At 39.5% G+C, this 23,261-nt stretch overlaps 1 protein-coding gene and 1 long non-coding RNA gene across 2 annotated transcripts in view; both read right to left on the reverse strand.

Annotated features, from left to right (window-relative positions):
- Positions 1-1,495: 1,495 nt before the first annotated feature.
- LOC132157994 (uncharacterized) lies at positions 1,496-3,291 on the reverse strand. Its single transcript, XR_009437639.1, has 3 exons — positions 2,713-3,291; positions 2,420-2,524; positions 1,496-2,288 (listed from the first exon to the last, which is right to left on the reverse strand). It is a non-coding gene; the product is annotated as an uncharacterized LOC132157994 (long non-coding RNA).
- A 20-nt stretch (positions 3,292-3,311) lies between these two features.
- LOC132157987 (plectin-like) overlaps positions 3,312-23,261 on the reverse strand; it is a 73,736-nt gene continuing 53,786 nt past the window's right edge. The window contains exons 26-33 of the mRNA XM_059567228.1: positions 23,077-23,252; positions 22,795-22,933; positions 22,281-22,637; positions 15,988-16,071; positions 15,778-15,882; positions 15,509-15,607; positions 10,004-13,357; positions 3,312-9,772 (exon numbers count right to left, since the gene is read on the reverse strand). Of these exons, the coding sequence (XP_059423211.1) occupies positions 3,656-9,772; positions 10,004-13,357; positions 15,509-15,607; positions 15,778-15,882; positions 15,988-16,071; positions 22,281-22,637; positions 22,795-22,933; positions 23,077-23,252 (10,431 nt within the window). The 3' untranslated portion in view covers positions 3,312-3,655. The remainder of the gene's footprint in view (positions 9,773-10,003; positions 13,358-15,508; positions 15,608-15,777; positions 15,883-15,987; positions 16,072-22,280; positions 22,638-22,794; positions 22,934-23,076; positions 23,253-23,261) is intronic.

Genomic DNA, 23,261 nt, shown 5'->3' on the forward strand with positions numbered 1-23,261 from the left:
TAACTCTCTGTATGTCGGCATTCCTCAAAGCACTCTGTCTGGGCTTCAGATGCTTCAGAATTGGACATAGGGGCAGCCAGATAGCTGACAGGAAAAAAGAGTGAGCATATTACTCCTGTTCTTGTGTCATTCATTACACTTGCTCCCTTTAAAAATCAGAGTAAATTTTAAGATCCTTCTTTTTAATATTAAATGAAAATATAAAATGGGAAATGGAAATTATATGTGTAGTTTACCCATACCGTCTTCCTTTCTGAGCAGCTGCTTCCTGAAACAAAGGGACACCAACTGAACACACTCTTATTAAACCACAACAAGCACATACTTATTGATTCATTCACAATTCACTATTATTTGCATATGGAATATTTTCAGCTTGTTCTCTCTGCTGATCTGAAGACATACCATAGAGCCGCCATCATGCAGCATGGGCACAGTTAATGCAGGAGGAGCAGAGAGGCTGTCGGCAGTGTAATGGCACAAAGGCAGGCCATCCATAAATGTGTCTCCTTCTTGGTTCTGTCTTTCATCCTAAAGATTTAACATAATGTCATCTGAGCCTGCCATTGAACTTCCCTACCACCAGAGGACAGTATCCACTGAATACTGACTGCTTCTCTAATCAGCACCATACTTCCTGTCTGTATGTTTAAGCAGACTGGTGATTACCATAGACAGTAAAAGAAATGGACACAGCAACCCCATTGGATTCACAAGAGAAAAATTAAGTCAATTAGAAGCACGCACTTCCTGGGGGTCGAGCGTACTGCGCAGACTCAAACTGAGCTTGATGACGTAGATGTCACGTGAGCAACCTGTACGTCTTCTAATGTGCCAAGAGAAATCTGAATCACCCACCGAATCTTGCAGAGAAGGCAAGCGTGAACAGGAGCAAGTTTTGGTAAGTATTCTGATTAATTATCTCCCTTGACTTTATGCCTCCACGTCCCCCCGATAGTCTCATAAACAGTAAAAGATTTCCTGCGAGCTTCTCCTCCTGTCCATACGGTAATTTCTCTTCTGTGCGACAGAGAGTCGCTGGTTATGACGCAATCGTTAGCCTATTTTTTACAAAAACTGCTTCTACGGGACCGTAACGTAAGATAGAAGGTAATGGAGCCTTTTATACATTTTCGTGTTTCTTTAGAAATAATTAATGGACAAATGGAGTCTTTAAATGCCTCAGATGTAAAGTTATTCGCTGTCAAAGTGACGCCAAAATGAATGGGAGTCAATGGAATGCTAACGGCAGGTGGGGGTCCGCTAGGCAATGGCGGCGCCCAGGGGTGCTTCAAAAAAATATGAAACCCTTCCCCCCTGGTGATTACTCATCTTTGTTCTTTAACTAATTACTTTGTAAAAGTATTCTGATATATGATTGCTAGAAATATGTGTACTGTACTGTTTATATATTGGGATGTCATAGTGACATGGATGATCATTTAGATTAAACAAAAGATAAAAGATAAAACACAAACTCTACAAAGTCTGGAAGTGATCTTTCCAAAATAATATTTATTTACACTTGAATATAGTGTCATTAACTCATTCTTTATTACCACTATCTCATAAGGAAAAAGTTCATCCACCAGTTAGTATTTCATACATCTTTTAGTCATATAATCTTCCATATATTGGTGTAAATTCCAAAATCTATTCTTCATCTTTTTAGAACACTTTATAGCAATTTAGTAAAACATGCAACAAATATTTTACATATACAACATCAAAAAAAAAAAAAAAAAAAAAAATGAAAAAAGTCAAGTCAAGTCCAATTAATATAAAAAGAAGCAAAGAAATACATGGGATGCAACAAATGACCAAAACATGTTTGTTTGTTTTTTGTCACAGGAAATGTAAAAAAAAAAATAATAATTAATTGCCGTACACTAAATTAGCCTAAATACATTAATTAAAAGATTTAATCAATATTTATTTGTATTATGGAAATGTGTTATGCAATACAATGGTTTGCATACTGTATCTAATGCATTGAGTGCTTTATTTAAAAACTCATGTTGGGGCTAGAAACAATATAGGCAATAGAACTCTGAGATTCTACATATAAGTCCACATTAATATCAATTTAATGGATCCAATTATTTTGTTGTTTTTAATCATTTTGTGTAAACTCCAAAGTCCAGCTCCCAGCTGATGAAAACAGGAGCAGTCCACTAAAGTGTCAGTTCTTGATATGATATCCAAGGCAAACTTCAAGGTAGCCCTAGCCTCTAGTGTCTTCATGCAAATGGCAGAAGCAATGGAAGGAGGAATCCCTCAGTGAGGCTCTAAAAATAACAAAAAAATAAATCTGTGAAGCAACAAAAGGGCAACAAAACAGTAAATGAAGGGCAACAAAAATATCATAGGTACAAAGAAAAATCATAGAGAGATCATAGAGTGAATATTTAATAAATACCAGAATGTCTAAGAATGTGGGCTGCTGATGAGCATCATTCATCTCCAGATCAAAGACCAAATGGGAGGCATCATCAAGGTCTCCATATCTAGTAACCAATGATCTCTGTGAGAGAAAAGCATGACAAAACAGACACTATAAATGACACAAGAACTTTTATATGGCTTAATGCTGTCAAGAAATTCCTTTAGAATAAGCAGACACACAGTATGGCATTTAATTTATTAAATAAGAAGCTGTCAATGTGCTCATTAGGAAACTGCGGCAATAAATGTAAATTTAGTTTAACTTACAAGTACTACATTTCATCCAGATCTGCCCAGATGTTATGAGTGAGGAATGGATCTGACACCAGAGCCATTTGAAATCTTCACTGGATATCACATGAGTGGAGGACTGACAGTAAATCTGGGCCTTGAGGACTCCTTTATAGGGTAGACAGTAGTTTTGAAAAGGACTTTGGAGATGGACTGGATCCAGTAAATGAAAAATGGACTTTCATAACAAAAATATCATCCAGTTTTAGGGGACATTAAATTGGCTTGTTGTACAGTCCTTGCTCCTCCTTTAGTATTTATGTATGTTTATGTATAGGTGTAGTGTTTTTTTTTTTTTTTACATTCTGTGAAACCAGCGGCAACCTATATTTGATATGATGGCTAGCCTCCTCTAATATATCCATCAATCAAATGTATACAAATATGTAAAAAATAACACACTCTTTGTGAATCTAATTACTTTTCTTTTTGTAAAACTTGGTATATTTTTTCTGGTACATTATGCTTAAATAAACCAAAGTATAAAAATTATTTCCTAAAGTAACATGTAGAAATGTAAATGTAAGTAATATTAAATATTAAAGTAATATTACAGTCTGATCAGAGTTTGATTTTAGATGCTGTACTTAGTATAAAATAAAAGAAAAATATCACTTTCAAAATATGCAATATCTGTATGAACTGAAATAAAACTAAATTGGACTACTATGATTAAAGCTAACCAGGCAATATTTCTTATGCATCCAAAATAAATAAAATGGGAACTTAACCATTGCCATACAAAAAGATAATGGTAGTTTTTGGAATGCATTTTCCTATAGCAAACACATGCAAAGCAGAATAAGTAGATTTTTTTTCTTGAATTAATTTCTGTGTCTTATGCAACTGTAGTGTATAGAGTCAGCATTAATAATGAAAGCTGCAGGACCAAGTGGTAGGTTTGTTGTGAGGTCCCTCTTTAAAATCTGCGACTGTAACTGGAGGAAGTATATGAGGATGAGGAGAAGTTCATGCTGAATCCAGAGCCAGTAGCATCAACACTCCCTCTTCTTGAACCTGACCTAGAGCCTGTTCTGGATCCAGACCGAGAACCAGAAGCTGATGCAGCACCGCTGACATTGTAGGGACTGTAAAGACCTTTACTGGATACTGATGAAGCTTCCAGAAGCCTAAGGCCAGATCCCTCCTCAACCATGCTTCTGTCCATGGCATCTTTGTAGGAGATCTTCAGTTTGGTTTTCGGGCACGTAAGGTATTTTGTGTAAGCACTCACATCTCTGAGCTTTTGTGCTGTACGGCCATCAATTACACCTTTCCTGATTGCCTCCTCTAGGGATATTCGTCCCTCAACCTCTGGCTCAATAAGGCCACCAGTGAGATACTGCACTTCCAGGAAACGTTGCCCTGCCTCATAGTAAAGCCAACCTTTCTTGAGAGCCTGAGCAGCAGACATTCTGACTTTAGTGCGAGGATCCTCAAACCCATGGAAAGCTTTCTGGGCCAAGTTGAGTCTGTCAACCATTTTCTTGTCTATAAGACCCTTCTCTGTGGCTTCAGTAACTGAGAATTTCTCTCCAGTAGATGGGTCTATTATGCCACCAGTGCAAGCCTGTGCCTCCAACAGTCTCTGGCCAGATATTGAATCCACTAAGTTCCTACATATGGCTTCAGTGATTGAAACTTTTTCTAGGCTATCTGTATCAAGAATTCCAGCCACAGGACCGGTCTCCTCAGTTGGATCATTCCATACAGTTGCAGGAGTTTTGATGGAAGGTATGGGGCTCATTGGATAAGAAGAGGTGGAGCCAAAGGAAGAGGAGCGGGAACGGAAGCCACTCATGTTTCCAGATAACATATCAGCAAATTCTGTGATAGAGAGTGTGCCAGCACGGTACTGCTCAATAGCATTCTGGTCGATAAGACCTCTTGCAATAGCATCATCAATGTCATACTGTCGACCTGATCTTCGGTCGATGAGTATAGACTTTTCAACTCCTTCTGATGATGTCATTGTGATTTCTTCCCACTCACACTCTTGCTCTGAAAGTTCAAGGTAAGTCTGATGGTCAATTAGTCCTTTGCGGTAGGCTTCATACACAGACATCTCTTTGCCAGAATCAGGATCAACAATGACGACTCTGCGTTTGCGAACAGAGGATTTGGAAGACGTCTTTCTCTCGCGTTTCTTTTCTTTAAGAAGCAAGAGCACAAGACCTGTGTCTGGGTCGACAATACACCTGTCCATCAGTTGCAAGTAGGTGAGATTCTCCTCTGTGTTTGGGTCAAAGAAGCCCTTGGTGTCGTCCGATGGGTCACTGAGGATCTCATTCATCTCCTCATCAAAAAAGCCTCGGTTGTAGGCCACTTCAACTGGCAATCGGTGACTCTGCTCTGGGTCAATGATTCCTCCAGTAGCAATCTGGGCTTCGAGAAGACGAATTCCATGGTCTCTCAAAATCAGGCCCTTTTTCATAGCCTGGAACAGGGAGATCATTTTGCCTGTATAAGGATCTCTATAGCCAGTCACAGCCCTCTCAGCAGACAGGAGCTTATCTTTGAACTCTGGACCGACAATTCCCATCTTGACTGCTTCATTTACAGTTAACTTAAGGTTCTTGATAGGGTCAATGATATAACCTGTAGCTGCTTGAGCTTCCAGCAACTCGAAAGCAGTGCCTGGCCTGATCATATTCTTTTTCATGGCTTGGTAGATAGATAGTCTGTCTTTAGTAGACTCCACAAACACGCCAGCAATACAGCTTGAGCCTTCAAGATATTTTTGCAAGCTATTGCTCACCTCCTCCACTGTTAGGAGTCCTTCATTAAGCTTGCTGACTGTTTGTTCATCAATGATTTTTGAGCGGAATAACTCTTCTATTGTTATTTCTTTTCTGAGTCCTTTGAAGAGCAGTCTTTTGGCTCCTAGAGACAACAGATATTGCCCATCTTTGTCTACCTTGCACCTTTTTAGGAGCTGAGAATATGAAACTTTTTCATCATTCAGTGGGTCTACGAATCCCTTAAAGTCATCGGAGATCTTTTCATTTGTCTCTTTATTAATATATCCACGTTGTGTGGCAATCTCTGTTGGCAAATGGAAGTTATATTCTGGATCAATGATACCGCCTGTTGCCGTTTGAGCTTCAAGAAGCCTTAGGGCATAGTCCTCTGGGACAAGATCCTTTTTCATTGCTTGAAAGAGGGAGATCACCTTTCTACTATATGGATCCTTATAGCCAGTGACTGCTCTCTCTGCAGACAGGAGCTTATCATGAAGTTCTGGGCCCACCACGCCTTTACGCACTGCTTCATCTACTGTGAGAATTTCATTCCTGACAGGATCAATAATGAATCCAGTGGCCGCTTGAGCTTCCAAGAGGGCCATTGCAATGTCTGGCTTCATCAGCTCTCTCTTCATTGCTTGATAAATGCTTATCTTGGAATTTGAATCAGTTACCACACCAGCAACACAGCCAGTTCCATACAAATATTGCTTAACTCTTTGCATCTCCATGACATCACGCATAGTCTTATTCTCTTTCTTCAGCAGGTTGTAAGTCTCAAGGTCGATGATACGGGCATTGTAGAGATCTTCAATAGTGATTTGACATCTGCTTGTGCTGCTGGTCTGGGTGCTCCTCCCTGTAATGATTTCTCTCTGCTCCAGAATCTCAATTATAATGATAATCATTCGTTCCTTTGTTATGTTGCCAGAACGATATTCTTCTAGAAGCCGAGCCCTATGATCTTCAGGTAGTAGATTTGAATTCATAACATCCCAGAGAGACATAGAGCCCTGACTCTCAATGGGTAGGTCAATCTGGGTATTGGATAGATCACTCTGGGTTTGTTCTTCACTGTAAAGGTATGTTTTCTCCACAACCGTTGGGGCCTGTGGTTTGGACAGCTTTAGTAGATGTAAGCCTGTTTCAGGATCTGCCATGCACTTGTCTTTCAACTGTTTGTATGATACGTTCTCATCAGATGAAGGGTCAGAGAAGTACTTGCTTTCAGAAATGCTGCTGGCCAGCTGTTTGGTAACATATCCACGCTGGATTGCAGTCTCAACAGGAATACGATGACTGTTTACTGGATCAATAATTCCACCAGATGCCAGTTGTGCCTCCAAGAGAGGCATGGCATGTTCTTTGGGGATGAGGTCTTTGTCCATGGCTTGATATAGGGAGATCTTATTGCCTGTGAATGGGTCTTTATATCCAGTGACAGCTTTTTCAGCAGAGAGAAGTTTCTCATGAAGCTCCGGGCCGACAAGTCCTGCTTTAACAGCATCATCCACAGTGAGACATTCATTTCTTGATGGATCCACAATAAATCCTGTGGCAGCTTGAGCTTCAAGCAAGGCAATACCTGTGTTCTGTCTGAGGAATTTCATTTTCATTGCTTGGTAGATGCTAACTTTCTCTTTTGTAGGCTCAAGGTAAAGTCCAGCAATGCTTTCAGAGCCTTGGAGATACTTGTTGACTGAAGCATTTTTGCTGACCTCTTTTAGAGTGTTTTTACCTTGTTCCAGCAAATTATAGGTAGACTTATCAATGATTTTAGAGTCAAATAATGACTTGGCTGGAACTGGTGCCCTGAGTCCCTTAAAGCATCCCTCTTCTTGTTTCTTTGCATCTTTCTTAGTAACAATTTCAATTAAAACCTTTATAATCTTCTCAATTGTCATTTTCCCAGATCTGTATTGCCTTATTAAGTCAAGCCTTTGCTCTTCAGTGATATAGTCAGAGTAAATGAGCTCCCATAAGGTAACTTTTCTCCCTTTGAATGGTTCACTCTGAAGTTCAACAGTTGCCTGAGTCATTGCGTCTTTGGTCTGGGCATCAGTGTACTTCATCTCCTCTTTGGCATTGATAGCTTGTTCAGACAAAGGCAGAAGCTGAAGGCCAGTCTTTTTGTCAGTGACACACCGTTTGTAAAGCTGTGGATATGTGAGATATTCCTGAGTGTTTGGGTCAAAGTATCCCTTAACTTCTTCACTTGGGCTACTCAAAAACTTCTGGGTGGCATCATCAAAGCAGCCCTTTGTACAGGCAATGTCATGTGGAATACGGTGACTTTGAACAGGATCAATAATGCCTCCGGTTGCCAGTTGCGCGTCAAGCAGTCGAATTCCTTGTTCCTTCATGATCAGGTCTTTCTTCATAGCCTCAAACAGAGAAATGGTTTTTCCAGTGTAAGGATCTTTATAGCCAGTGACAGCTCTCTCTGCAGACAGTAGTTTTTCATGAAGTTCTGGACCAACAACACCTGCTTTGACAGCCTCATCTACTGTAAGTTTTTGGTTTTTAACAGGATCTATAATATATCCCGTGGCAGCTTGTGCTTCCAAGAGATTAAGAGCAGGTCCATGTCTCATCATGTCTCTTTTCATGGCATCATAAAGGGACATTGTTTGTTTGGTTGAGTCTATAATTACTCCAGCAATGCAGTTAGAGCCTTTCAAGGCATTGCGCACATGCTCCATCTCAGACACGTCTTTTACCAGCATTTGTCCTTTCTGCAACTTGTTATAGAGATCTTTGTCAATAACTTTTGATTCAAGAAGTTTTGTAGCAGGTACAGGTGCTCTCAGTCCATCAAAGGCAAGCTCATTCTTTTTCTCTTTTTCCTCTGCCACAGTTAGAACAATTTTGATTATCTTTTCAACTGTAATTTTTCCTGTTTTGTACTGGCGGATAAGATCTTTTTTCTGGTCTTCGGTGAAGTACTCAGAGTTTATAATCTCCCATATGGTCACAGTCTTTCCTTTAAAACGGCCGAATGGCACAGACACTGTTGTCTTGTCAAACACATCTCTTGTTTCCTCATCTGTGAATATCCTGGCATTTTGAGCAGCCTCCTCAGAAATGGGCAAAAGTAGAAGTCCTGTTCCTGGATCAGTGACACACCTTTCTAGTAGCTGTTGGTACAACATATTTTCTTGGGTGTTTGGATCATAGAATCCCTTGACATCATCTGTTGGATTTTGTATTATTTTATTAGTGGCTGCATCAAACTGTCCCTGCTTATAAGCTATTTCATTAGGCACACGATGACTATTGACTGGATCAATAATGCCACCTGTTGCTATCTGAGCCTCAAGCAACCTGATGGCATGATCCTCCCCAATGAGACCCTTCTTCATAGCTTCAAAGAGGCAGATCTTTGCCTCTGTGTATGGATCCTTGTAGCCAGTGACAGCTCTCTCTGCAGACAGCATCTTGTTATGAAGTTCAGGTCCAATTAGACCCTCTTTAACTGCCTCATTGACAGAGAGTTTTTTATTTTTAATTGGGTCTATCATGTGTCCAGAAGCAGCCTGTGCCTCCAGCAGCACTAGCCCTGTCCCAGGAGCAATCTTCTTCTCCTTGACAGCTTGATAGATGGGCATTTTTTGATTTGGATGCACAAGCAGGCCACCAATGCAGTTCTTGCCCCGAAGAACTGTTTTAAGTTTGTCTGTCTTACTGAGTTCTTCGACTGTGGTATCACCACTCTGGAGCTTATCATAATCCATTTTGCTTAAAAGTCCTGTTTCAAAAAGTCTACTTGCAGGCACCTTCTCACGAATGCCATCAAATGATAATGGAGAGAAGCCATGTGGGCTGTCAACTTCATCAGAAATACTTTGACCATTGAGTACTTTTTTGCATTCTGTCTGGATGTGAATCTCCTGGGTTATTTTTTGAGCAACTTCAAGCTGCTGAAGTTTCTCACGCAGTTTCTGGTTTTCCTCAGCAAGAACCCTTTCTTGTTCAAGCCTTTTCCTTTCAAGTTCTTGGATCTCTTTCTGCTTGTTGAGCATCTCCTGTTCAGCCTCTTTTTGTTTTATCAGAGCAGCATCCATAGTGGCCTTCAGTTTAATCTTATCATCCTCCATTTGTTTTCTTTGATGTTCCTGCTCATCCTTAAGAGCTTTTGACTTTTTGACCTCTTCTTCAAATTGGCTCTCTAACCTCTTCTTTTCATCCTCAATTTGCTTTTCCTTCTTCAGGAGCATCTCCTTTTCTGACATAAATGTCTGCTGGAGAATTGTTTTCTCCTGTTTAATTTGTTCTTGCTGAGCATTCGCCATCTGTAAAAGAACAAAGAACAAAGTTAAAACAATGTTAAAAAATACATTCAGACAAATAATTTTAAATTATGTAAATATCCATTTTAAGATTAATGAGAAATCATAAAGGGAATATAATCAAAGAATGGAACATTTGTAACAAAAAAGCATCTGATTTAAGGCAATGTTAGTTTTTGGAAAGAGGGTTAACAATGACATAAGCAGCGATTTATGCCATCTTTTACACAATACCTCTTTGGACTTTTTCTGTAACTCTTCAGCCTCTTTTTTCAATTTTGCCTTCTCTTTCTCAAGATCAGCAATGGCTTTGCGCAAGTCATCTGCTTCTTTGTTACTGCCCAATCTCTGTACTTCCAATGCTTCAACAATTGTCAGTTTATCTTTGGTGGCAAGCTCAGTCTCATGAAGTCGGGCACTAATCTCATCTGCCTGCTTTTTGAATTTCTTGGCTTCCTCCTCAGCTCTAGACTGGGCATCACTGAGCTGGGACACCTGAAGTCTCAGTTTCTCTGCCTCAGCTGTTATCTCCAACTTTCTTCTGCGCTCAGCCTCCAATGATTTTTGGAAGCCCTCAGTTTCCTCCTCAAGACGTTGCTGCATCAGTTGTTTGTCTTCAAGCAGCTTTTGAGCTTGCTCTTGGGCAAGGTCTTTCTGTCTCTGTAGCATTTCTGCCTCTGCTCTAAGTTTAGAGGCCTCCTGAATGGCTTGCATCTTTTCTTTTAGCATCTTTTCAGCAAGTGCTCTTTGCTCAGCAAGGTCAGTCTCTGCAATATGTCTCAAGCGAGCAGTTTCCTGTGCCTCAATGCTGAGCCTGGCAGCCTCCTCTGCAAGTTTTTTCATGTTCTCAGCCTCCTCAGCCAAGAGTTTTTGAGTATTATCTTTGTCCTTCTGGATGAGACGTTGGTTCTCCTCTTCAATTCTGAGCTTGAGTTTGATGAGCTCCTCCATTTGAATCTTGACTTTGAACAGTTCCTCCTCTACCTGGGCTTTCTGTTTAACAGCATCACTGACTTCGTCCTTTAGACGATGAAGCTCATCATCCAGGAGAGTCTTCTGTTTGTCTGTCTCATCCAACCGCAGTTTCACTTTAGCGAGCTCTTCCTCAACCTGAGATTTCTGCTTAAGTGTCTGCTCTGCAAGTGTCTTCTGCCTAGCCATCTCCTCATCAGCTTGCTGTTTCTGTTTCAGTGCTGCTGCTTCTGCCTGAGCACGCTTTTCTGCTTCTAGCTCTGCCTCTTTTCTGAGCCTTTTAGCATCTTCTTGGGCTTTGGCCTGATTGGCTGCCTCAACCTCAGCAGCCTGACGCTGACGATCTGCATCTTCTGCTTGTTGGCGGAGAATGGCAGCCTCTTTCTCTGCCTTCTCTTTGGCCTTTTCCACTTCTTGGGCAAGCCTTTTGGCTTTCTCAAACTCCTCCTTGAGCCTTTTCTGTACCAGACTGTCCTCTTTCTGCTGAACTAGAACACTTTGGACTTGCTGCTCAGCTGTAGTTGCTTTCTCAGCAGCCTCTTTTGCAGCGAGTATTTGCCTATCAGCTTCTTTATCAGCATCTTCTTTTTGCTTTCTGGCCTCATCAGCTTTCTTTTTGAGACGCTCCACTTCTTCTTGGGCAACCTGGCGCTGTCGAGCTGCTTCCTGCTCTGCGGCAGTAATTATTTTCAGTTTTTCTTCAGCCTCCCTTCTTCGGGTTTCTTCCTCAAGGGCAAGCTTGCGCAGCTTCTCGGCTTCCTCCTCAGCTCGCAGTTTGCTTTGTTGTGTTTCCTCTGCAATATTCTTCAGCTTATTCAATTCAAGCTCCAAATCAAGCTTGCCTGATGAAGCATTCTCAAAGTTCACTTTCAAGATACGAATCTCCTCTTCAACTATTCTTTTCTGTTTGAGAGTTTCGTCCACAATTGATTTTTGTCTGTCTAATTCCATTTCAGAGGACTTCTTGAGCTGTTCGATCTTCTGATCAATGTCTTGCTTGTGCTGGCTTGCCTGATCTTCAAGAGCTTTTCTCTGGTAAGCCTCATCCTCGGCTTTCCTTCTCAGGCGTTCATTTTCTGCCTCTTTTTCTTTTAGAGCAATCTCTGCTTCAGTTTTCAAGCGAGTGGCCTCATTAATGGCAGCAAGTTTCTCTTTGAGAATTCTTTCAGCTTCTGCTCTCTGTCTCGCTGCTTCTTCCTCAGCCACCTGTCTCTGTCTTTTTGCCTCTTCAGCAATGGCACGGAGCTTGGCTGCTTCGTCTGCAAGATCCCTCAGTTTAGCAGCTTCAGCTTCCAAGAGTTGTTTACTCTTTTCAGTGGTGGACATGCTGTCCTTTTCAGCTTTAGACTTCAGCTGCAAAAGTATTTCCATTTCACTTCTAACTTTGGAAAGCTCATCTTCAAGCTGCTTCCGTTGCTGCACTGCAGCACTAATCTCTTTCTTTAGACGGTAAAGTTCACCGTCTAGCAGTGATCTCTGTTGCTCAGCATGATCAAAATCAGCCCTCAAGCGGATCAGCTCCTGCTCTGCGGAGAGCTTTTGTTGCGCTGTGCTCTCTGCCAGCTTCCTCTGCCGCTCCAGCTCTTGCTCGGCAATGTCTTTCTGTTTCAGGGCAGACTCTTCAGCTTTGGCCCGTTTTTTGGCCTCACGCTCAGCCTCATCTTTCTGTTTTTCAGCATCTTCCTGTGCAAGAGTCTTTTTGTGGGCTTCTTCCTCTGCCTGGAGCCTTAGACGAAGGGCTTCATTGGCTTTTTGCCTCCACTTTTCAAGCTCCTTCTCAGCCTCCTCCCTTGCTTTGTCTGCCTCTTCCTGTTGCTTCTTGAGGCGTTCTGCCTCCTCCTGCAGTTGCACAACAGTCCCATGCTTCTCTCGGAGCGTCTCTTCAAGTTTGGATGTCTTTTCGACGAAGGACATGCGCTTGCTCTGCAGCTCAGCAGCAGCACTTTTCTGAGCAACTTCTTGAGCGAGCTTGATTTGTCTGTCTTTCTCAATCTCAGCCTGCTTCATTTGTCTTTCTGCCTCCTCTGCCTGCATCTTGAGCTTTGCAAGGTCATCTAGGGCTTTCTGCTTCTGTCTGGCTGCCTCTTTCTCTGCTTCAGACTTCAGCTTCAACTCTTCCTCTGCCATCCGCTTCTTCTGGGTCTCCCCGTTAACCTGTTTACGAAGTTTCTCAGCCTCTTCCTGAGCAGCTTTACGAAGTGTGTCCGCCTCTGCAGCCTTGTCTCTAAGCTGTCTGAGCTCGTCCTCTGCAGTGGACTTTTGCTTTAATGTAGTTTCCAGCTGAAGTCTTATGATGCGGATTTCTTCCTCTATTTTGGACCGGCTTAGCAGAGCCTCCTCCACTTGTTGGCTCTTTGATTTGATCTGTTGTTCTGAGAGGTTTTTGAGCTCGTGCAGCTCCAGCTGGATGTTCTGTTTTTGCCTTTCAGCATCCACAGCAACAATCTCTCGTTTGCTAACCTCCTCTTGCATCATGAGCTTGAGCTCCTGTGCTTCTTTCTCTGCTCTGGCAATGGCCTTGGCATGAGCTTCAGCTAGCTGCTTCTGTTTCTCTAACTCTGCCTGCATCTCAGCCATTTTTTTCCTCTCTTCTGCTTTTAGTTTCTCAGCAGCTTTCTGTATTAGTGGAAGTAAATCGTAAAGAAAGATGATTAAGATTAAGCATGACGGGGTGTTAAAGGAGTAGTTTACCCAAAAATGAAAATTCTGTTATTATTTACTCACCCTGTCATTCCAAAACTGTATTGACTATCTATAATATTATATTTTAACTTTCTTCCATAGAACACAAAAAGTGATGCTTGTGATATATACATATGTATCTCGACCACTCTTTTTAACATAACAGAAGTAAATGATAACAGCAGATGTCAAACTTCAAAATGATGATAGCTTTGTTTGAGGAGCTGATCATCAATCAGCAAGTTACTATTCACTAATATATTTTTCACTGAATAGTGACTAAAGTTTTCACCCAACTGAATATCTTCAGAAATCTAGGAAGCCAACACACAAGTTTTATGGACAACTGTTATTGTGTTTCATCACTTTTGAAGCTTGAAAGCTTCAAATCCTATTCATTATTAAAATGTTTCTCTTTTGGGTTCCATGGAAGCAAGACAGATATTTAGGGTTTGGAATAACATCAGGATGAGCAAATGATGACAAAGTTTGCATTTTTCAGTGAATTCTTTAAGTGTTAAGATGATTATTTGGCTCAAAGAAAAACTTAGTTTAGATACAATCATGACAAATGGAGGTAAATTAACAATCAAAAATGATATGCAATTATTTGGGTTATGGTAAGATGATATAATTAATGTATGGACACACACGACATTGGTTTATAACACAACACTCTCATAACATGCAAGGGAGATGCTCCCAAATGGTAGAACTATAAAGATAATGTACTCCATTCCAGTTAAACAAAGTGATAAAAAAAGCTCTGCAGAAAAATATAGAATGTAATCAATATGCTGTTGCTATAAATTAAATGACTGGATGAAAACGGAGCACACAATTAATGCAAACTATCAGAATTCTGCCTTTCAAAAATCAAGTTAAGAATGAGAACTTGATTTTTTGGCCTGAGAAAATGGTGAGAAAAACAGAACTAAATACCAACAGTGCAAGCAAGTACTCTAGTTAGCAATGGAAAATGAGCTATGAGTGTTAAAAACAATGATTCATGCAGACAAGCAGGTCTTTACCCACAGATAAAGAGGAAAGGTTAGTATAAAAAAAGGTCTAAAAATTACTTTAAAATATCATGACAATAAGGGCAGTAGGAATCTGATTCTCAAATAAGATTATTTACACCTATATATATATATATATATATATATATATATATATATATATATATATATATATATATATATATATATATATATATATTAACTTTTATTATAGTTATGTATTAAAGGTAATTAAAAATAAATTAAGTAGACAATCTAACATATGAAAAATGAGAATCAGAACACTACAATGAACAAAAGTGCTATAACATTTAACTAGAAAGGGTAAATCATAAAAGCTTGACAGAAGGAAATGCAGAATATTAATGAAGGAGGATACTGGAATATTGCTATGAAATTACTATAGCATAATGAAAAGTTTTACCTCTTTAGAGCCCAAAAAAGTTCAAGCAATCATCAAGACAAAGCACTGGCAAGCAGTTAAGAGAAGCAAAGAAATCAAAGGTTAGGGTTTGAAAGACATACAGTAGTGAGAAAACAGAAAAGTATATAGGAAATGTGGGCCTCATATGACTTGCTTTCTCTAGTGTGTATCAGACACTGTCTGATGTATAAATATAACATTTACTGTTCTGCTAAAATATGTCAAAATACCTCATCAGCTGCTTGTACCTTTTCAAATAAATTAAATGCAACTGCAAATTAATCATCATGAGCTATTCTTTCTTCTTTAATTGTTGTGAAAATAGAAGTGTAAAAATAGAAAAACTAAATAAATTGCCCTTAACGGATAATGTGATTAGCAGTGCTTAATATTTTAAGCAAGACATAATTAGAACATGATTTATTCAAATGTGTTCTACCCGTCACATATTTCTGAAACATTTGAAGTAGAATACTATTGAAAATAGTTGTATTTGGGCCCAAAATGACATAGAAGAAATGTCGAGTCCACCATACATTAATTATATCTAGATGTTTTTTTTCTGATGAGTGGTTGGTAGGGTTGGTTAATGTTAGGTGTTGGGTTAGTTTGGTATGAACAGGGTCCCCTGATGTCACGCACCTCCTCGTCCTCGATGCGCCGCTGACTGTCTGTGATGAACTTGATGTATTGACTGGTCAGCGTCATCAATTCACTATAGCGAGTTCTCAGAGTGACATACTATAGAAGAGACAAAGCATATTGAAAAATTACAATTAAAATATTTCAATTAAAGTTTGTAGGATAACATAAGTGCTTACTGAAAATAATAAACACCATAGTTACTTATGCAGCAGTCAAATACAGTAATGCAAATGTATAAGAAGTGAATGATCTGAGCTCTTTCAAACCTCTTGAATGATGTTATCAGAGGCAGACTCCATCTTGGTTTTCTTCAAAGGAGAAGTCAGAGGTTCGACCTGAGCTTTGTAGGCAACCAATTGCAATTCATAGTCCTGGGGAAATAAATAAAATAAATAAATAAGATTGTAGCACTCCATCCACAAATTGTAGGTAAATAAATACATTTAAATACACTCTCTATTAGAACTCTCTCTCACCTTAATGGTATCGATGTACGCTTTGGCGTATTTCTGGCACTCATCCACTTTCTCTTTGTTTTTCTCAATCTCTTCAAGCAGTTTCTGTGAAAAAAAATCTGCAGGTTAACAAAAAGAATCTCATTTCAATGTATGTCAGACAACTAATGCACATAAATTAATATTCCAGAGGCTTCTCTTCTGAGATTGGTCTTGTTCCATATTTCACACAGCTTAAACTTTAATTTATAAAATACTACCCACTAAGACAAATATATATATATACATACATATAAATATATATATATATATATATATATATATATATATATATATGCGCGCACAATATATTAATTTGTAGCTTTATTTGAAGTTGCAAAGACTCAAAGTTTTAAACCTAAAGAAATATTCTTTATAAAAGTTTAGTCAAACACACCATCCTAAAACGGCTTGTTTAAACACACCCCCATATGTCTACGTCACTGTTTGGGAAGATTTGCATAACACCACTCAAATGTTTACGCAAAAAGAAAGAAGGCGTAACCTTTATTCTCTCTGTTGTCGCCGGCAATGTTGGGAAGATTACTTTGGAAATGTAATAGGTTACAGATTACAAGTTACCCTATTTAAAATGTAATAGTAGTGTAACTTCTTAAATTACTTTAATAAAGTAATGTAACTAATTACTTTTGAGTACTTTTTGATTACTTTTTTAAATTTCTAATGAATGTTTTTTGGCAACTGTAAATCATTTTCAAACATTTACACCATGCAGGTTTAAGTAGTGCTCAAGACTGTCAGACTTTCACCATCCTTCATCACCTGAATTAAGATGATCACATTTGAACACATCCACCACACAATCACTTTAGTACTGCATTTTACTTTGAGATTGATCTGAAGTTCAATGCAGATTTAAAATCTAAAAAAATAGTTTATAGATACTGTTTTTGAAACCAAATCTTTGCATACAGGAAACACTGTACTCTAACAATGGTTTGGGGAAAAAATTGTTAATAAAAAAATACAAGCATATACATCAACTCATACACGGTTATCTAATAAGCATGTGTCCTATTTTCTGTACTAAACTCCTGAAACGTTGGTGTCTTTTTGAAACACTGCTGTCTCTTTGTATGATGATAGTTTCTCAAAGTAAGTAAAATGCTCATGAAGGGACACACAGCAGTTCTAGAGATTATGTTTGTGTTCAAAAATTAGGCTGGGAAATCTCACACTCATACACCCACAACACATTCTGAAACATGGACAACCCTATTTTGTGTATGGACCTGTCATGAAAAAGATTTAAATCCTTAGGTTGGGGACATGCAATATAATTTAGAGTTCTCTCCTGAACTGCACCTTCACTTCTATTATCCATCCATCCTCTCATGACTTTAATACTGAAGATTTTTATTTGACTTTTACCATGTTGTAAGTGCATTTTTGTTTTTTGGCAAATTAATTACCACTTTATTTATTTTTACTACAAATTCCATGGTTAAACTCCGCGGTTAGTGTTAAATAAGTAATTGTGTGCACATCCCACCTTCTGGCAGGTGCAGGACAAAAGAAACTACTGAAGTGAAAAATTAATAATGTCCGCAACACTGCTAAACATGGGAGTTAGAAGCAGTGTTGCGGACATTTCTATATTTTTTTCACTAAACTATGGTTAGTGCCATACTATAGGCTACATATATTTTCCTAAGGGTTGTTTTTTTGTCTGCATTAGCTCCCCCTAAACCTATGATAAAATATGATCATTCGTCTGCTAAATTACTACTGTAACATTACAATAGATATTAATGATGTCGTTTTATACAGTATTTTGAGTGAGTGTGAGCAATGTGCTGCTGCTGCTTGACTAAGTAAACAAAGTCAAAACTACAATAGCATATTTACAGATAAAACTGACCTGCACTTCAAGATTCAAGATTTTTATTCATCACATACAAAATTATATATAGTATATATAACCAGCAGTGAAATGTGAGTGAAACCCTGAACAGAAGTGTCGCTTCTCTGCTCCAGCTGTGCGCTTCCACAGTCCACTCTATTCTCTGTCTCTCTCGTATTGATTACTTGAAGTCTGATCCAAACCGTTCAGCGGAGGCACGGAGAGCGCGCGCGCCCAACCATTTCCAGTCACGACTAACAGATCCATGATTTATTAGAGATTTAATTATGAATGGCGGATTCGGAAATAATCGCTTTAGTACATTCTGCGTGCAATTATACAATAACAATATTAAAATAGCGGGCCAAATCTGCCAGGCCACGGGGAATTGTCCCGGTTCTCCTGATGGCCAGTCAGCGCCAGGTTTCCACAGACACGCAGAAAGTGCTGGATTCATAGATTGTCATTTTGCGGCTTAATATTCACAGACACTCTCATATCGCGTTTTGAGTCAAGTGTACTGACCTAGTTTTGATTTATCCTTCCAAAATGTGACATATTCCGTCCGCGTTAGGCTGAATTCCATTTTTATGACTGGATTCTACGAACCAGACTGTGTTTTCCGCGTCGCGGAGATTATGGGCCATATTTCTTAGTGCAATTTGGGAAAGAAATAAGCTGTATGAGGATGTGTAAATATTCAAATGTAATCCCCTTTGTAATCGTTAAAATTTTCAAAAGTAACTGTAATTTAATTACTCATTTTTTCTTAGTAACTGATTACAGTTACATTAATTTAGTAATTAAATTACGTAACGCCGTTACATGTAACTAGTTACTCCCCAACACTGGTCGCCGGTGCCATGTTGTGGAGATGCTGTTTCATAGATACAACTATATTTTACTGTTTCTGTGTTAATGTTAATACCGTTCTGAAACCGGTTTGAGTAGAAAACATGGTTAGCATTTTTTACTTAAACTTTGTGTTTGTCTTGTAAGCAATAGCTGAAAATTCATCTATTTCGATGCTAATTTGACTTCATCTTAAATAAATAAAAAAAAATAAAAAATAAAAAACATTATCTTTCTTTATTCCTTCCCTTTCTAGCTAGTACGTATTTAAACAATGCCTTAAACTTGGTATAACGAGCACTTCCTGTATCTGTTTCCCTTTTTAAGAAGAAGAATTTCTTTATGTATTCCCCGATTTTAAGTATTTCCATATTTGTGACGTATTTATTTTGTACAGTTTTTACACTTAACTCCTTCTACATCCATCTCAAAAGCTATCACAGCACAGTGAGGCGCTGTTCACTCTGAACACAACAAAGGACTATTTAAATTGAGCATTGTAACTTGTATATGTTTCTTTTTATGTATTTTATTTTGATAATGAACAGGCTGCGATGTCAAGGTATCAAAAACATTGTGTGTGCGTGATCTCTGCACTGTTTTCCCAACTGTTACTAGTAATTTAATCACATACCAACGCTGGCTAGTCATACAAGCAAGATATCAATCATCACTGTAAAGCCTCTGAATAATAATAAGAAGAAGAATAAAAAGAAAAGAAAACTGTAAAGCTTTTGCAAAATTCTTTTTCATGAACTTTAAATCGTGGTACAATGAATAGAATCTCAGCACATTTTTTTCCCCTTTCATTTTGTTAATCTGTAAATGATTTAAGTGAAATACATTTGTGTTTTGTGCCCTGGTCCGCTGCTGCGCTTCTCTGACAATGACCTGTTTCAATGGCAAAAGCTTTAGCGGCTCACTGACGACTTGTCACCAGATCTTGTCATGCAATTAATCCTTCGTTCTCGAAATTGAAAATGATCAAGACATTTCTCCGGAGCACAATGTCACAAGAAAGAAGATTGTCCGGTCTAGCTCTAAGGCCCAATCGCAATTCTATGTTATACCCCTTCCCCTACCCCTCCGCCTACCCCTTCCCCTTGTCCCTTGAAACAGAGTGTCAAGGGGTAGGGGAGAAAATATTCCCCTAAGGATTGAGACACCACTACCATGATGTCACACACCATCATACGTCGTCTAACTCTTTCAATACAGACATATACTGGTGTGCATTAGAGCCTTTAATTATCGTTCTGTATTAATGAGCTGTTTACTCACACACACACACACATATAAGAAATCACGCAACTCACACATCCAGGAGAAAATAAACTTGTCAACGCTGCCCCATGACTTTTATTAAATACAGTTTAAATACTGAATCGCTACATTATATTTTCCAGCGATGAGAGGATAAAATCGCTGTTTTTAAGAAAACTTACTCTAAAAAGATAAACGCAGACGCGAATACACGCAACTTCCATTTCTCTCTCTCTCTCTCTTTCTCTCTCGAATAGGCAATATTTGAGAAAATGGTTTAGCTATTTCTAATTATTGGGGGATTAGTCTATGGCAGTTATCTCCCTGATCAGACATATAATGTGTATCATGCAGTCTGTAATCATATGACGTTGGCAAATATTAGCGATATTTTGCTAACATGTCTTTGAGTAACATGACCGTTAATATGAACTCACAATTGAATGTAACATAAAACAAATGATTACTTTTCGTTGAAATCTTTATTTATGCCAAAAAAGCTTACATTTATGTGTCTTTTTGTTTGCTGTAGCTGCCATGTTTCCGAGATAATTAATACCCCATCGCTTGAAGTGTGGTCCCGTAAAATCTTCGTTTGAAGGGTTATCTGGCCCTTCCCCTTCCCCTACCCCTCCAACCAAAAGAGAATCGAGACAGGGGGAAGGGCTAAGGGGTAGAATTGGGATTGGGCCTAAGTATTGAGAATGCCTGCTCTCGCAACATCCATATTAAAGCTACAGTCCTGCAGAGCGCAAAGGATGGCAGTAAATAAAAATAATAAATAAGTTAATTGCAAAAGTTGTTATACGTGTATGTATAGAAAGTAATTTTTCTGAAAATGTAGCATATACTGTATACAAAAACTGCATTCTTCCATCTTAGAAACATTGCCAAGCTATGAAACATGTTATCTGTTTCTGATGCAGAAAAGCTAGTTCATGCATTCATGACCTCTAGACTGGACTATTGTAATGCACTTCTTGGTAGTTGTCCTGCTTCTTCAATAAACAAGCTACAGGTAGTCCAAAATGCAGCAGCTAGAGTCCTTACCAGGTCAAGAAAATATGATCATATTACCCCAATTTTACAGTCTCTGCACTGGCTACCTATTACGTTCTGTATCAGTTACAAATTATCATTACTTACCTATAAGGCCCTAAATGGTTTAGCTCCTGCGTACCTAACTAGCCTTATACCACGTTACAACCCATCACGCTCCCTAAGGTCACAAAACGCTCGACTTTTGGTAGTTCCTAGGATAGCAAAGTCCACTAAAGGAGGTAGAGCTTTTTCACATTTGGCTCCCAAACTCTGGAATAGCCTTCCTGATAATGTTCGGGGTTCAGACACACTCTCTCGGTTTAAATCTAGATTAAAAACACATCTCTTTCGCCAAGCATACGAATAATGTATCTCTTAAATTGTGAGTGTAGCTGCATCTGATCAAATGTGCATTCTTATTCTTTAGCTTGGGTTAAACTAATTAATTTTACTCTGTTGGAACAGCAGCTATGCTAATGATGTCTCTATTTGTTTCTCTGTTTCTGCTGGATCTTCATCCCGTGGTAACTAGGATTTACACAAGCTCCAGTCTGGATCCAGAACACCTGAGAAGAGATGATGCTGACCCTCAGAGGACCCCAGATGATGCTAACCCTGAATCAACAAACAGAACTAACAAATATTGCTACAAGTGTGACTGCATCATATAATAACTGCTGTTAATAATGTTCATCGTCTGGCTGACTACGTCTGGTATTAATTTTTCAGAAAAATCCTGTCATATGCACATAAACTGACAGTCACCACTTATAAGCTACTACTAAATATTGTAGAAACGTAAAGTTGCTTTGTAATGATTTGTATCGTAAAAAGCGCTATACAAATAAACTTGAATTGAATAATTGAAGCCGGTTGCATAATTTTCATTAATGACATCACTGCTGGTGGGAGGAGCCCAATCTCGCTCTTCGGGGAGGGCATCTAAGATGTGAGTAAAGCCACTGCACGTACTATAAAAAGAATACTTTATTTATTACATTTGATGTCACTGGTTCTTGTTATTTTCAGTTTCACTTGGACATTGATAACTGAATGACGTAAAGTTAGCAAGTGAGTGTTGGGTGTAACTCACAGCATTCACACTGTTCACCTTCGGACAGGCAATTTAGATTATCACTAAAAATTCGTAAAAATATTGTGAGCTATTGCTTAACCCATTGTTTAATCTATCTGTCACTAGCAGTTAACCCACGGTTTGTAAACCTCTGTGGAGAAAGCTTGTGTCATTCAGTACCTTCTCCTGTGCCAGCTGCTCTTGGAGCGTCTTGCTGTCGATTATAGGCCCATCCTGGATCTTCTCCTGCCGCTGTTTGGCGTCTGCGATCCAGTGGATGAGCCAGTCGTAGCTCTCTCTGTAGTAGCCCAGCTGCCGGCCCAGCTGCTCGAGCTCGCGCTGCCGCAGGTCGATCTGAGCGAAGACGGCACGCCAGCGGTCCTGAAGGCTGCCCAGGAGCTGCTGGTAGTGATCCAGCTCAGCGTCCCGCTCGCTGTGAACCTGAAGCATGCGCTGGCTGACCGCCGTGGCCCTGGCCAGCTCACTCTCCATGTCATCAAACACGGGCCGCTGGGTGTCTGCCTCCGAACGCATCCGCTAAACACAAGTCAACAAGTTACTGAAGCCCAGTTTTGATGTAACTACATTGTAAGAACACTGACCCACATCTTTGTACATGTTATAAAGTGCTAGAAGATTCACCTGGTGTTACACAAGACAAAGCATCAAGCAGTACATGAAGAGTGAATATTACCTTGAGCTCAGAGCAGTAGTTCTCCACCTCCTGGACGTTTGTAGGGACCGTGTGAACCTCACGCAGACGATTCTCATATTTCTTCACCACATCTTCTGCCCCTTGTGTGTTCCGGATCACGATTTCTATTGTCTTAAGTCTACGGAAAAAAAAACAATTGCCTTAATCTAATCTTATGCTTAAGATTACTGTACAAATGAACAAGAGACAAAAGATGAAGGACAAGCAGCAGTAGGTATGCAGTGCAAACACAGACACTAGACAGGTGAGAGCGCCCCTCACTTCTCCAGGTAGACCGAGGACAGGTTGTAGGTTTGGTCCATCTTCTTCAGGGTGATGTCCAGCTCTGAGCGCAGGACTGGAGAGCTGGACTGCTGCGGAGAGGACAGCACCTCCTCAGCTTTCTGAGACACTCGCTCCAGGCTCTTCTTAATGCCGTCCAGCTCCATGTGCACTTTCTGTTTGAG

Source organism: Carassius carassius, chromosome 15, assembly GCF_963082965.1.
Source record: "Carassius carassius chromosome 15, fCarCar2.1, whole genome shotgun sequence".
Classification (NCBI taxonomy): domain Eukaryota; kingdom Metazoa; phylum Chordata; class Actinopteri; order Cypriniformes; family Cyprinidae; genus Carassius; species Carassius carassius.